The 13,863-nt window shown below is 46.1% G+C and overlaps 3 protein-coding genes across 3 annotated transcripts; 2 read left to right on the plus strand and 1 right to left on the minus strand.

Moving 5' to 3' along the window:
• The first annotated feature begins 2,448 nt into the window (after positions 1-2,448).
• On the plus strand, positions 2,449-4,279 carry BDV27DRAFT_170048 (glycoside hydrolase family 76 protein). The gene is made up of 3 exons (XM_032075196.1): positions 2,449-2,777; positions 2,874-3,568; positions 3,644-4,279. The coding sequence occupies exons 1-3, from the start codon at positions 2,684-2,686 to the stop codon at positions 4,232-4,234; spliced, it is 1,380 nt and encodes a 459-aa protein (XP_031933417.1). The 5' UTR covers positions 2,449-2,683; the 3' UTR covers positions 4,235-4,279.
• A 5,224-nt stretch (positions 4,280-9,503) lies between these two features.
• BDV27DRAFT_152222 (uncharacterized protein) lies at positions 9,504-9,996 on the plus strand (the record flags this gene model as incomplete). Its single annotated transcript, XM_032071520.1, has 2 exons — positions 9,504-9,845; positions 9,904-9,996. The coding sequence occupies 2 exons, from the start codon at positions 9,504-9,506 to the stop codon at positions 9,994-9,996; spliced, it is 435 nt and encodes a 144-aa protein (XP_031933418.1).
• A 2,374-nt stretch (positions 9,997-12,370) lies between these two features.
• Positions 12,371-13,749, minus strand: BDV27DRAFT_79048 (alpha/beta hydrolase). The gene is made up of 2 exons (XM_032077601.1): positions 13,345-13,749; positions 12,371-13,280 (listed from the first exon to the last, which is right to left on the minus strand). Exons 1-2 carry the CDS (start codon positions 13,565-13,567, stop codon positions 12,376-12,378), a joined length of 1,128 nt encoding a protein of 375 aa, XP_031933419.1. The 5' UTR covers positions 13,568-13,749; the 3' UTR covers positions 12,371-12,375.
• Positions 13,750-13,863: the final 114 nt, after the last annotated feature.

Raw genomic sequence — 13,863 nt, forward strand, 5'->3', positions numbered from 1 at the left:
GCATATTCCGTTATATTCTGTTCTAGCATTATCCTCAAGGATATGTACGGTTTGGCTGGATGATCGAGATTGAATTGCCAAGTCAATAGGGCCAAACGGAAGATGTAGATTTATTGTAGCCCATAAAGTTAAAACCCACTACTACTGACTAGACTAGACCCTGTAAGTACAATGATGACCAAATAAAATTACACGGGAATGTATGCACCATATGGTAATGGATAAGGCAGTGGGCAACTGGTGGCTTGAAGGGTAAGGTAATGTGGTTAACAAACATGGAAAATATTTTTTCTTTGCAGTACAGCGCAAAGAAAAGCCACAGGCTACTAAAGTTCGGCAAATTACCTTTGTTCCATCGATTTCATTTGTGTATATTTACGCAAACTTTTAAGTAATGTATGTCTGCTTGCTCTCACAACCAACCCCATGTTCATCAGACTATAGTTCAGGCGTCCAACCCCAGCCCTCACTGAAGATTGGCCTGTTGATTATTCTTCGAGAGCAATAGGCAGGTCATATTGTCTCGATTCACCATCTTCAACTCCAGGTACCGCATGATAGCAAGAATTACGACATGATGTGGCGGGGTATAGAAGAACATCGATCCCCAGCAACGAGTATAAAACGGAGAAACAAGGCCGTGTATACTTCATAGTCTCCAAATACGTTCATCAAAACAAAATAATCCTATTTTTACACGTCTGCCCTCTATTCAGCAAGAAGTCTAACACATCATACAGCCCAAGATGGCTCCTCGCACAGTAGTCTATTACCAGACCAGCACGGTCTCCCTCTCCAGCCTTGTTGCTTACATTGACAGGCACCCTACCAAACAATCCCCAATCACTCATCTCACCTTGGGATGCTTCCACCTCAGACCAAACGGATATCTGCACTTGAATGACTATGAGCCTGACAACATGTCATTTCAACGACGTGTGGCCAAAGATAAAGGCACTACGTGATAGGGGTGTCACCGTCATGGCAATGATAGGTGGCGCGGCACAAGGTAGGTTTGCCGCCCTAGACAACAATGGTACCTTTGAAGAATGCTATCAGACCCTGTCCAGCATGCTTGAGAAATAAAACTTCGATGGTATCAACCTTGATATAGAAATACCAAATGTCACAATCAGGAATCAGTCAATTGATCAACCGCATCTATAACGACTTTGGCCCGGGCTTTGAGATATCTATGGCCCCCGTTCTCTCCATGTGAATATCCTCAATAAGTCCGTTGGAACAATCAAAGATAACCTGCGGAATCGACTTAGCATCCAAGTCGATTTCCAGAAAAATAAGGGCGTCGTGGATTTTCCATTTGCGGGGGTGGATCAAATCCCAGTCTCATCTCAACTCATTGATATCACGAATGGGTCTAACACGCAGACCCACTTTGTCCTTAAGTAATTTTCTCTGTGAGATGGATTTGGGATAGCTGATCAGCAAAACACTGAATGATAGTCTGCAGACTAGCAGTGCTTTCACCGTCTTTTCCATGTTATTGGCGACCGTTGAAGACGAAGCAGCAAATAGGTCTCCCCTCCTCGTACAATGCCGCTACCAGACCGGACCACCCGGACCCTCCAGCATGGATATTTCGAGATTTATCTAACATAAATTATCCCAGGCATGTACGCACTTAGGACGGTTGTCTCTTATTCCATAAACTCATATAGATTGGTAGACCTTGTTGTCTTCGCGCCTTGATTCCTCTCCCGATACACTCGGGGAGAGGACATGTCGTATCTCTCTATCCTGGTTTGGATTGATACGAGATCATACAATTGGGTTGACATATCAGAAAGCATGTCTACTCTGTATAGGTGAGGACAGACCAAGGCTTTACTGGAACATGAGTACATGGACAACGCAAAGGCAGGGGAGAGAAGGGTCATGTCGATAACTTACCTAAATCGGATGCATAAGGGAGCTTATGTCTATACACATGATAACTAAGCAGTGCATAACCCATAATTAGCTCAACATCTTGGGTGACATGGAAAGCCAACAAATATACAATGAGTACTCCCATATATAGCTGTTCTCCCTTTAGTCTAGCTGAAATTGGAACAAGGCAGAGAATGCTGCCCTGTCGACATCCGAAAGTGAGCAGAAGCCGCAGTCCCCCTCTGAGTATTCCTACAGGCACCTGCCATCCATTGTGTATAGCACGTTGGGACTATGTACAAAATGGATTATGTCGTGTCTCAAAGCTCTCTAAAGACATAACAGTCGACCTTTCGATAGTTTAATTATCGCCAACGTTGCCTCATGCAGGCTGCCAAGGGTCAAGCATACATAATAATGCAAGTGAATAATTCAGATTCGTACTAGTTGCCACCATCCCTTGCATAAGATTGTTGTTGTTGTGGTTGAAGATTCAAATTGTTACCACCCCTTCCCACCTTTGTTCCCCTGGCATGCCATTTCATCCTCTCTTGTGTGCCTTGGTGACTGCACTGCTGCTTCCCTTTTGTTTGCTTTCATCATGGGGGGGAGACCCTGACAGAAAAGCCACCCCGTTCCGTACATTCCAGGGCATTTCCTTTCCGCATTCTACAAGCCCCTCCGACCACCCCATTTGTGCTTTACTGTCGCAACCCCCTCCCTCCAGTCTCTTGTTACATCAATGTGGTTCTTACCGATATTTCAATAATTGCAGCCTTCCTCACGATCGCAGATGAGGATGCCACCAGACTGGCTATACACAGTATTCCTGACCGTGTTGTTCGCGGGATGGGGCACCGCGATCCAACTTGACCTTCAAGATGAGAGTAAGCTGATACGTTGTGTGCCGTATTGTCCAACATTCGACTTCGATCCGTTCGTTCGTGTCCTTATCTCATACTAACTGCGCCCTCTGTCCCCAGAATCCATCAAGCACGCAGCCGCCACCGCGGCCTACAATATGATGAGCTATTACCATGGAAACGAATCGGGCCAGACCCCCGGAAAACTCCCCGATACGTGGTGGGAAGGTGGCGCAATGTTTATGACACTGATCCAATACTGGTTCTGGACTGGCGACACATCCTACAATGAAGTGACCACGCAAGGAATGCTCTGGCAGAAAGGCCATGACGACTACTTCCCGGCCAACTACAGTAACTATCTTGGAAACGATGATCAGGTCTTTTGGGGGCTGGCCGCCATAACCGCTGCAGAGTTGAACTTCCCCGAGAAGGATGGCGAGTCGTCGTGGTTGTCGCTGGCACAAGGTGTTTTCAATACTCAAGTCCCGCGCTGGGATAACTCTAGTTGCGACGGAGGCCTCCGATGGCAGATTTGGCCATACCAGGCTGGGTATACAACGAAGAATGCGATCTCGAACGGTGGTCTGTTCCAGCTAGCGGCTCGTCTGGGTCGCTACACCAAGAATCAAACTTATATTGACTGGGCGGAGAAGATCTGGGATTGGAGTGCCACTACGCCACTGCTGAAGACAGCCGACTGGAACATTGCCGATACGACGACCGCTGAGGCCAACTGCAAGGATCATGGGGATCTGCAGTGGACATACAATTACGGGACTTACCTGAGCGGAGCTGCATACATGTACAACTTGGTGTGTTCCCTTCCTCGTTTCACGCTCTGGTTCATTCATTAGCAGAATGGGCGCAACACCACTGACCAAAGATAGACCGATGGTGATGAAAAATGGAAAGAAGCAGTCGATGGCTTGCTCGGCACCACCATAGCCAAGTTCTTTCCCCATGAGTACGGTGGCGACATCATGTCGGAGATTTCCTGTGAGCAGAGCATGATGTGCGATCGTAACCAGGACTGCTTCAAAGGCTTTCTGTCGTCATGGTTGACCTTCACCACTACCATTGCTCCCTTTACACAAGACCAGATCCTGCCGAAGATCCAAGCCTCAGCCCAAGCCGCAGCAAAGCAGTGCTCTGGGGGTGACTCCAAAACCGACTGTGGACGGAGTTGGTACAAGCAAGACACATGGGATGGCTCCAAGTCGCTGGAGTCGGACATGAGTGCGCTGAGTGTTCTTTCGTCCGCGATGGTCGCCTACAAGAAAGAACACCAGGCACCGTTAACGGCGGATACCGGTGGCACCAGCAAAAGTAACCCCAGTGCTGGCTCAGGCCATAGGGATCAGCAGGCAGGTACGCCGAAGCCGATCACGACTGGTGATCGGGCTGGCGCATCGATTATCACGTTCTTCTTCGCGTGTGGCTGGGTGGCCTCGGTGAGCTGGATGGTTTATGGTGGATAGTCAAGGGACTATGTCTTCTTACTTGTGGAGATTTGCATTGTACAGAAACTGAGACAGCTTAAGTCAGAGACATAGGACCTTTTGGGGCGCATATGATTTATTGATGTCTTATTTTCTCCTAGGGACAGACATACCTCTACCTTGTCATGTTTCCTTGTTGTATTCCGGTGATGAGATTTCGGGTGTTGGAGCGTTCGGTGATACTATAATACTTCGCATAATTGATATTAAACCAGTTCGCTGTCCTTGGATCCGAATAGCTTAGTCGAGACGACCCTGGATTCCACGTGCAAGTAAGCAATCTTGGGTAAGTAACGAGAGATCCACTGGACCCATCCGAATTAGCCATGGTTAGGGTATCGATAGTGTCCGCAGAAGGTTCCACGGATAAGAGAAGTCTATGTCAATCCCACAATCCATACGAGATACCTGTATTTACCCGTGTAACTTCAACGGAATAAGTACCATAAACCGAGTCTGAACACCATAGACCACTACCGCTTCGATTAAAACAGTCAACGAGCCAGCACAAAGGAGATTGAGACTGGAATCAGTTAGCAAAGGAGGTAACGACATCGAAGAAAGGATTAGGAGACTTGACCAACACTGGGCAATCTCTCCACTTGACAATCTGTCTCGAGAGAAAAAGCCATTTGACTAACTGCCCTTCAACTTACAAACAAACCCTTATCAAGGCCAAGAAAATCCCTTAAGGACACAGCATCATCTAGCCATAACCGAACCAATCACCGTAACCCCTACGGCAAGACCGATACCAACAGCAAAGCCGTCATAGAAGCCCTTAAGCCTGAGTTTGAAAGTCTATATCAATTTATTATCCTAATCCTCAATCACCAAGGCTATAACCTAGAATCTAAACACAGTCTCCCACTTCATAACAGCCTCTTCGGCCGGAACAATCCAAATTCCCGCTCTCTTTCATAGCGACTAGGGCATCCTCGCAAGCACCATCCGATAGGGGAACTACCGTCACGCGTGCTCTCATGCCCGTGCCACTGGTACCGCCGGACCTAGCGGGAAATGCACTGCTTTTTGGGACGCAACATGATCAGACTTTGGTGGAGAGGATTAACAAGATTGAGTGATGTTAAGAGTACAGATGTGGTTTATTCTTAGGTTGGTTTGTTTGGGGCTGTGGGGGTTTCGGTGAAAGCATTTCCATATATATATTCAAGACTTGTGTGCAAGTATCTCTTGGAATAGGTCCATTTTTACCTTGTCCTTTTCATTTCCTTGCCTTTCCTTTCCTCTCCCTATTCTTTTCTTTTCTTTTCTTTCTCATTATTGTTGTTGTATATGTGGCGGCATTGTCGCAATCTACTAATTAACACTAGGATATATTTCTTGATAGGGAATTTCCTCCATGTTGCTTTCTCAGCTGGGGCCAGGTAGTTTTCACTTAGCTACCTATGTTTAGCGAACAAATCTACAGACAAGGATCTTGTCACTGTACACCCATTCATTGATATGTCTTCAGACAAATGTCTACCTACGACAGTATCCACAACAAAACAGTCCCAACCCAAGAATACATCCAGGGTGAAGTCTTCTACCCAAAAACCCTCTTCCTCATGTATTCCGTCGGAGCTATTACCCCCTGACACCTAAACATTCAGTTGGCCCAGACCTTTCATCCCAGACTCTACAGTCTATAGATTAGGCCTAACCAAGCCCTCACAAGCTTCCTTTGGTCAACAGTGACTCATGACCCATACTTCTCGTCTATTCTCCACATGTCTCCTCCCTGAAGTCCAGTCTTTTGACAATCTTCTACGGCAGGATCATATCCAGTGGTGACATATCATATCGGCCCACAGATTAAACAGAAATAGGTAGATATTAGCTACAATCCAGTCAGAGGACCCGTGCGTAAACCACTATATATTCACAAATGTCAATGTTCTCTCCATGGGGCTCCTAGGATTAACGGATGACGTGACCTGCTCAGTGCAGTGAAGGAGCTATTCCGTAAGAGCATGACATCTTACAATATCCAGTGGAACGTCTGTAAGATGAACTGAAGTTGACGAGACAGCCTTTTGGGGTAAGGCGGCAGTTGCCAACAGAGTAGACACTGCGATCTGGGGAAGGTTAACGCATACATCCGGGTAGCAGCAATTGCATCAGCATAGATGTTGGGCTCCGCAAAATACATGGCGTTGTCTTTTACGGTCAGTCAAGCTGCTGCCGAGGGCTTTTGAGGCATTTCACAAAATAAACGAAGTTGTTGTTATAAGCGGTGCTGTCGACTTAGAGATTGGCTCGATTGTGGTGATGATGATGATGATGATAATGATAATGATGGTACAATATGGATTATAACGCAGATGAACAAGCGAAACTTACTTCTGAAGAAAGCTATTGGCGTACATAATAGAGATAAGGGCAACCTCTATCTTCCCGGGCGTCTGGAGAGTCAACAACATAGCCAGGACACCATGGACGCCTGCATATTCATGGTTATAGGTCTTCACATGTATCATATCGAGAAGAAAGCGTTCTCCATGTACTCCATACCTAAGTCGGTATCAATGAGAACACGAGTACGTGCCATATTGCAAAGACGAGAACCTGGCGCCGTAAACAAGATACTTCAGAACAAATAAACAAGACTGGAAGGCTTGGAGGCAAAGCATTTCTTCGACCATTCTTAAGAAACTTTCGAGATAGCCGATTCTCCTGAATAAGAGAGTTGCCTGATCAGCTGCTTCGGTGGCCTTATGCATTGTCGGTACCTTGGCGTAGGCAGGGATCAGGCATCACGATGAATGCCTGCCACAGGGCGCAGGAGGCCATTGCACTATAATTGGGATGATCAGTTTCTGTAGTAGTCTTTAGTTAAGGCTAAAGCAGTTGGAAATTAAAGATACTATTATCGGCAAATTTCGAATAAAATAGAAGACGTAAAACCTATGTGAAACTGTGGTACAGTGGCCACCACCTCGCCACGGTGAAGTTGGTGAAGATAAAGTGGATCGAATCCAGCACGTACCCTAACATCAACTCCTTATCAAGTTGACCTGGTTCATGAGACTAGCGAAGCCAAGACTTCGGGCTACTCCGAACAAGTGCCAAGTAGGCCAAGCCTACATTGGCGATGCTTACGTAGACTGTCGTAGTTATATCTATTGAGTATACGAGACAGAACGTGAACAGATCCCTGTAGAGCCGCTCGCTTGAAGATCGTCGGTGGAACCTACTAGAACTGCTATGGCCAGGGGTGGTCCGATCACAAAGGAGTATATACTCCATACAGCTTGTAAGATTCGTAGACCGAACCGATATATGTACAAACACAACCTTCAGGGAGGAGCCCATTTTTTGGCTGAGCTGAAGGTCCGGCTGACTCTCTTGAAACCCCTGCCCGAACCCGGGCGGTGGGGGATGATCGACCGGCACGCAGCAGCGGCCCCAGAAAACTAAGCGAATGGATCGGTTAGTTTTCCGCATGCCCTACATTTAAATTTCCAAAGCATGTTGATTCTGGGGGAGAAAAGCCGCCACAATTGAATCTAATCTTTTAGTGCGCATGCTGTATGGATCTCCGTTATTTTAATTCCTTACTTTAGTCTAAGTCATCCACAATTGTACACTAGTCAAGAGAACACCGTTCTAGCATCGCCATGTTAGCACCTGTTAAGTTGGATAGTATTGAAAAGAAGAAAAGAAACAAACGTGAAAGGGAATACCAGAATTGTTAAGTGAGTAAATAGGAGTGAAAAGAGGAGAGACACCATGAGGGCAGGTATCTTTACCACTTCTTACATCGCTTATTCTACGTACAAGGGGCTCGGGGTCTCACAACCTCACAACCCCTTGGTTAACGGAAAAGATATCCATTACATACCGCTCACCTCATTCCATATATCACTTTATTTACAAAGGGGTCAAAGCATCACAGTCCTTGACGAACGGAAAAGTTAGCCGGCACATACTACTCGCATTTCATGCATCGCTTATCTCACACGAGACTTAAATTATCGGAAATTCACAATCCTCGGCTAACAAGAACGTTATCGTGTATAAACCACTCACATTCCATACACAGATGATCAAATAAATATTATCACAATAACATATAATAACTAATGATTAACTAAAAGAACAACTTTCCGGGACTTGATAATCGTCGTTATTGAGTAGGGACGCAACGCCTTTCCAGTAACTGTTCTCATGTATATCTCCTTAACCAACGCGTTGATACCTTGGAGAGCTATCTAGATCAGTAATTGTTGTATACATGTGTAAATATTCTTGCAGAAGCGAGGTCATGATCCTTGTGAATTCAAAGTAAAATGTTTCTAAAGTTATAAGAACCTAACTGTGGAGGGATTGCATGCGGGAAGCCTTACTGAGCTTAACGAAGTAGCCTATAGGACAGAGCCCCCTTGTCTTCCCCGGACTGACGATCCCTCACGAATGCAATTTAAGCTTCCTCAGGCACAGAGAGTGCTCTTGTTTGGACTCTAGAAGTATCTTGGACTACATTTGAAAACGATGCTGCAGACATTCCACTACCTCACTCCCTAACTGTCTTTGGGGACTTGCACATGTAAGGGCCCCGATATTCGATAGCCTACTGAAATAGTTTTTTCGAAGGTACAACGGTAAACACTTTCTCGAACTCCCAGACCCACTCAGAGGAACAAATAACTGTTATACTGCCTTAGAGAAGGTAGTCGAAGCACAGTCGAGTCTAACGAACTAGAGAAGATAATGATTTACACCTTAGCTCCAGAGCACAATGTGTGTATATGTGTAGATGGTAGATTGAATGAGCCAGTAAAACTTAATTTCAAAATTGTAAGTGTTTTTGAGCTCAAACAGTCTTGAACAAGACAATGCATCTTGAGCAGGGGTATCGAGGATATCAAAGAATGCAACCCTGCCTGGAAGATGAATCAGGAGAGTTTAAGGACTCAATCCATTCAATCTGACTTGAGGAAGTGTGTCTGGTATAGCTGGATATTGTAGATCTGTAGGGAATGTACTACTCTGCTGCGCTCAGACATCGTAAACTTGTTCCTGGAATGCTTAGATATACTATCGATTGTCTTCGGATCAAACATCAGGACTTGTGGGCGTATCTAAGCTCCTCAAAAGCTATATAAGGGCCAGCCCTTCCTCCCAACATCTCAATCATTCATCATCAAGCCTCTCAAGTCATTCTCTCAAACACTCTTTACTTCATCCATTCGCTTATCCAGTTCAATCACTTGGGTATCCAATCCTCCAACTTTCATTCAAGATGCGTTTCACTACTGTCGCTGCCATCCTTGCTTTCGCTTGCGCTGCCGTTGCAGCTCCTCAAGGCCATGACGGCGGTGATGGCCACAACGGCGATGGCCACAATGGCGATGGCCACAATGGCGATAGCCACAAGGGTGACGGCCAGCAGAGCCATGGAGAGGAGGAGCCAGACCGCGTTGGCTACTGCTGTGCATATGGCTCTACGCCCTCTGGTGCAAGCGTTACCTCGGTGAACCCAATTGGGGAGCCACTGGGATGCACGTTGAAGCCAGCGGAATGCACTGGTGATAGATTTTATATTCCCTGGGAATGCGTGAAGGAATCTCACTCAGACAAAACCGTAAGTTTTCGTTTGAGATTATATCCAAACCTATACCGGTAGACTAACAACTACACAGAGATGCGAATGTCTTGGAGCTGAGTGCCCAAACGGTCCTTCAGGAGGACCCCTCGTTGAACTTCTGGACGTTCTCCCCATTCCCTCCAAGTAAATGTGATGGGTATCCACAGCTACACATCAACAAATCATGGTATTGTCTCATATGTGAATGTGGACTACGCGGTGGAGCAAAAGTGGTCTTGAACTTGACTTATATTGGGTGTCTTTCGTTTACTTTCCCCTCATAACTTTGTGTCCTGAATCTGTATCCCTTCAGCCTTACCTGAAGGGTAGGACTATAACCGTTTTTAATACATAATAACGTCAATGGAGTTACCTCTTAATCACTCAGCATCAAACTGTTAACCCACTTCTAGAGGTCTCGTAATTCGCCATAAAGCAGATGCCATAAACCTACTACTTACTAGTCATGTAAATCATCAGGCATTTGGGCTTTTCTTTCTTAGTGCCCTGGGCTAACCCATGCTATCGAGTAACCCAATCAGAATTAAAAAGAAAATGACGGGGCAAGCCGAAATTTAGGTATAGATATGGGTAAATACATGCATGCCTATTGGTGATTGAAGCCATTGAACTGCAGGTCTATCCTGATGTCTCCGATCTCGGTTATTGCTGAATGAATACGTACAATATAGTACAGCCAAACCTGAGTCATTGCCATACACATACACCATACCTTCATCTTAGAATTATTTGTAGAGCGTTGTGTATATAGAATTTTATGTAAGTAGTGTCCAATTTTCTAATTCGATACGGGCTGCCGTAGCATAGGTAAAAGTGTTTTCAAGGTAGTGTTCTTACCTATACATATATGTGCAAGGGCGCTTCTCTAATGAGACCGAATACAATAAGCTTACGTTTTACTTGATGAATATATATATATATATATAATAAAATATAAACAAAACCAATGCATGTCATAAAAAAACGTATTATAGAAATACATAGATGTATATTTCTGTGGGTGTGTGTGTGGGTGTGTGTATGTGTGTCAAAAGATATATATTCAATATAGCCAGGACATAAACTACATAAAACAACTTAATCACACTGTGGAAGCAATCAGCCAATATCTAATGTTCTATTCTACTATATTAAATGTGTGCTTAAAGCCAGATACAACTGTAACAGTAGATGAACTACGTGCGATGATATATTGATCGTGCATCCATATATAAAGTTGACTGCATGTCTATACAACTCTCACTTTACAGATTGGGGTGTCACCCCATGTAACCAGATCCTAATACCTGGTAGCTATGATAAAATCGTTATACACTTGAAGACAATGTTATTGTCAGTTGTAGGACACATTGATTGATAATCAAAGATCGTCTTGATATGCAAGAGTATCCGCTACATATTCTTCGATCATACAATATTCTTCCACCGTCAGGCGTTTACAGACAGTTGATCTAGCTGAGAGCCGCCATCTCTACAGACATGGATTTCAAGGCATCGCACATAAATGGCATTGACTTCTCCCACCGTCAAGGCAGGGCGACAAGAGCACGAAGAAATGGTCTTCTCCCCGACGCAATCATGCCCTGAGCTTCGTATACAAAAAGCAGATCGTATCCAAGAGAGCAAGGGATGACACGGAGTATTCTTCCGTCCGCGACATCTATGGTTATTTCCAGCCCGGGGCCGGATTTCCGGGGCTGAAATATATTCTCTTCTGTAAGGGGTCCGCAGATCACCCTAACATTGCCGACATGCCGGCACTTTAAGCGAACCGGACATGACTCATAAATTGGCCAAATAGTAAGGCAAGAACGCTTGAGTTCGATCCGCTATGCCACATGGGCTCGATCGAAAGCTTCAGATATGTAAGGGATGCGATATCGTTGCAAACGATCACTGCAGCCCTTGCATTCTGGGAGAACCTTAACTACGTATCGAGGAACGCGCCGCATTCTCCCGCTGAAAATCTACTACCAACTATCGTGAATATCTTAATCAAGGGTCAGGATATGGTTTCCAACGCTTTGCGTTTTGGTCGCAAACTAATCTAGGTATGTGGAAAATATCATTCAGCTCCTCAACTCCTTTAGGGTTGAAGGGTCAGCCCCCCAATCCCAGCGTGGGCCCTGGGGGTGAGGTATAATCGAGAAGTGTTGGATCGTGAATTTGGTGTGAAGATCATTATCTTCAATAATTACAAGTGCGACTTATATTATTCTACTAGATGGTTTCTAAGACCTAATTGATCATACACATCACTAGGCTTTCTATGGTCAGTACATTCTGCGCTAACTTATGTGTTAATTTTTAACAGCGATAGAATTCGCGACCATGGCTTTGCCATCGCCTATACCGTATGTATCGCATCGCAAGTCGCCCATGCCCTTCCCTCAGCTGAACCAGGCAGATTTGAGGCCCGCGCTTCTTATCCAGGACTTGACTGAAGAAAAGTCACCAGCAACAGAGCGCAACGTGTACCCTTCGATGTATGAATGATTCCCGCAGCCTACGCCTCCTCGTCCCGTGGACTGGTACCGTGTACCTCCGAAAGAAGCCTCGTCGTATCCCTGATGAACTCTCGGCTCTTGCTCAGGCCCCGAGTGGGATGATTGTAATGGGCAAACGCATGTGGGACACCCGCGTACCTTTTCATGGTTACTTGATTCCCTGCCTCACGAAGTAATTGCCCATAGTGCTCAGCTTCATCCCTTTCTACATCAAACTCGGCCGTGACGATGTGTGCCGGGGCTAGTCCTTTCAGAGAGGGTGAGAGAACAGGGGTCATTCTCCAATCTGAAAGGATTTCCGATCGGACCTCTTCGTCCGTGCCAATGTAGTAATTCAGGAACCATGACTCCCGGGCGAGGGGTGACCAGGGTAGATCGGAGCAGAAAATGGCACTGGGGTACGGGCAACTTTCTGCAGTGAGGGGCTCGGCATTAGTTATAGGCAGCGGTACGTAGCGCATATCTGTGGCGGGCACCACCATCAGCTGGAGTTTCAGTTCGAGAGGGGGGGAGCAGTCGCGAGCGAAGTGGGCAAGAACAGCGGTGATCAGTCCACCCGAGGACAGTCCCCCAATTGAGATGGAGTTGGAATCAACGTTGAGCGTTTGTGCGTTGGTATGTGCCCATCGTACCGCAGCCCAGCAGTCATACAGCGCGATAGGATACTGATGTTCTGGCGCGAGACGATAATCCACATCGATGACAATGATAGATGACTCATTGCAAATACTACGACACCAAGCAGCTTCAGATTGTAGACCTCCAAGTACCCAGCCGCCTCCATGGAAATTTAGGTGTGCTGGGAATGGACCCATCCCGGGGGGTGTGTATACGCGACAGGTGATCGATCCTTTGGGATTTGAGACCGGGATCTGGTAATCTCGGACATGATGTACTTCTGGGCCTGTAGGGAGTGGTCAAGAGACGTTAAACGACCCCTTCGACATAGCACTATGGACAGAACTCACCTGTCCACGTTGGGTAGGTAAAGCTGTACCTTTGAGGGCATTGCCGAAATTCTTCGATAGTCACCAAGTGAGCCGCGTCCATGTCCTTTCCGTGATTTTCCCACATCTCCTGCCATTCAACATCTAAACCTTTCAGGTACTTTTCCGGTATCACATTGCCCTCCCTCCTTGTAGAGGTACGGACTCTAATCATCTGTTCTGCTTGCGTGAGTGTAGCCATCATGCGGATGCGAACTTGGGTCGATTGGTAAAGGTTGCAAAGGGACGGTCTCCCCGGAGGCGATATATTCTGACAATCTCGTTTCCGTCACCACGCACAATTACTCTCCGCTCGTGAAGGATCTCCTAAAGAGGTCTTGATGGATATAGTGGACCGGCAGCGGCATCGCTTTCAATTGGCGGCATTGAAACCCACTTTGATAGGAACGTCGCGATCGGCATCCACAACCTCGTATCGCTTCCCCGCAAAACACCTTATCAGGAACCAGAGATAGAGTGTGGGGAGGCTATAAACGGCGC

The sequence above is a fragment of the Aspergillus caelatus genome, assembly GCF_009193585.1.
Source record: "Aspergillus caelatus strain CBS 763.97 unplaced genomic scaffold BDV27scaffold_4, whole genome shotgun sequence".
NCBI classification, from domain to species: Eukaryota; Fungi; Ascomycota; class Eurotiomycetes; order Eurotiales; family Aspergillaceae; genus Aspergillus; species Aspergillus caelatus.

What these genes read in the sequence shown, in the direction of transcription:
- BDV27DRAFT_170048 (XM_032075196.1), top strand. Translation starts at nt 2,684, where the DNA reads ATGAGGATGCCACCAGACTGGCTATACACAGTATTCCTGACCGTGTTG. An exon ending in ACTTGACCTTCAAGATGAGA is followed by an intron (nt 2,778 to 2,873) that starts GTAAGCTGATAC and finishes CTCTGTCCCCAG; the next exon opens with AATCCATCAAGCACGCAGCC. An exon ending in CTGCATACATGTACAACTTG is followed by an intron (nt 3,569 to 3,643) that starts GTGTGTTCCCTT and finishes GACCAAAGATAG; the next exon opens with ACCGATGGTGATGAAAAATG.
- BDV27DRAFT_79048 (XM_032077601.1), bottom strand. Translation starts at nt 13,567, where the DNA reads ATGATGGCTACACTCACGCAAGCAGAACAGATGATTAGAGTCCGTACC. An exon ending in TACCTACCCAACGTGGACAG is followed by an intron (nt 13,281 to 13,344) that starts GTGAGTTCTGTC and finishes CACTCCCTACAG; the next exon opens with GCCCAGAAGTACATCATGTC.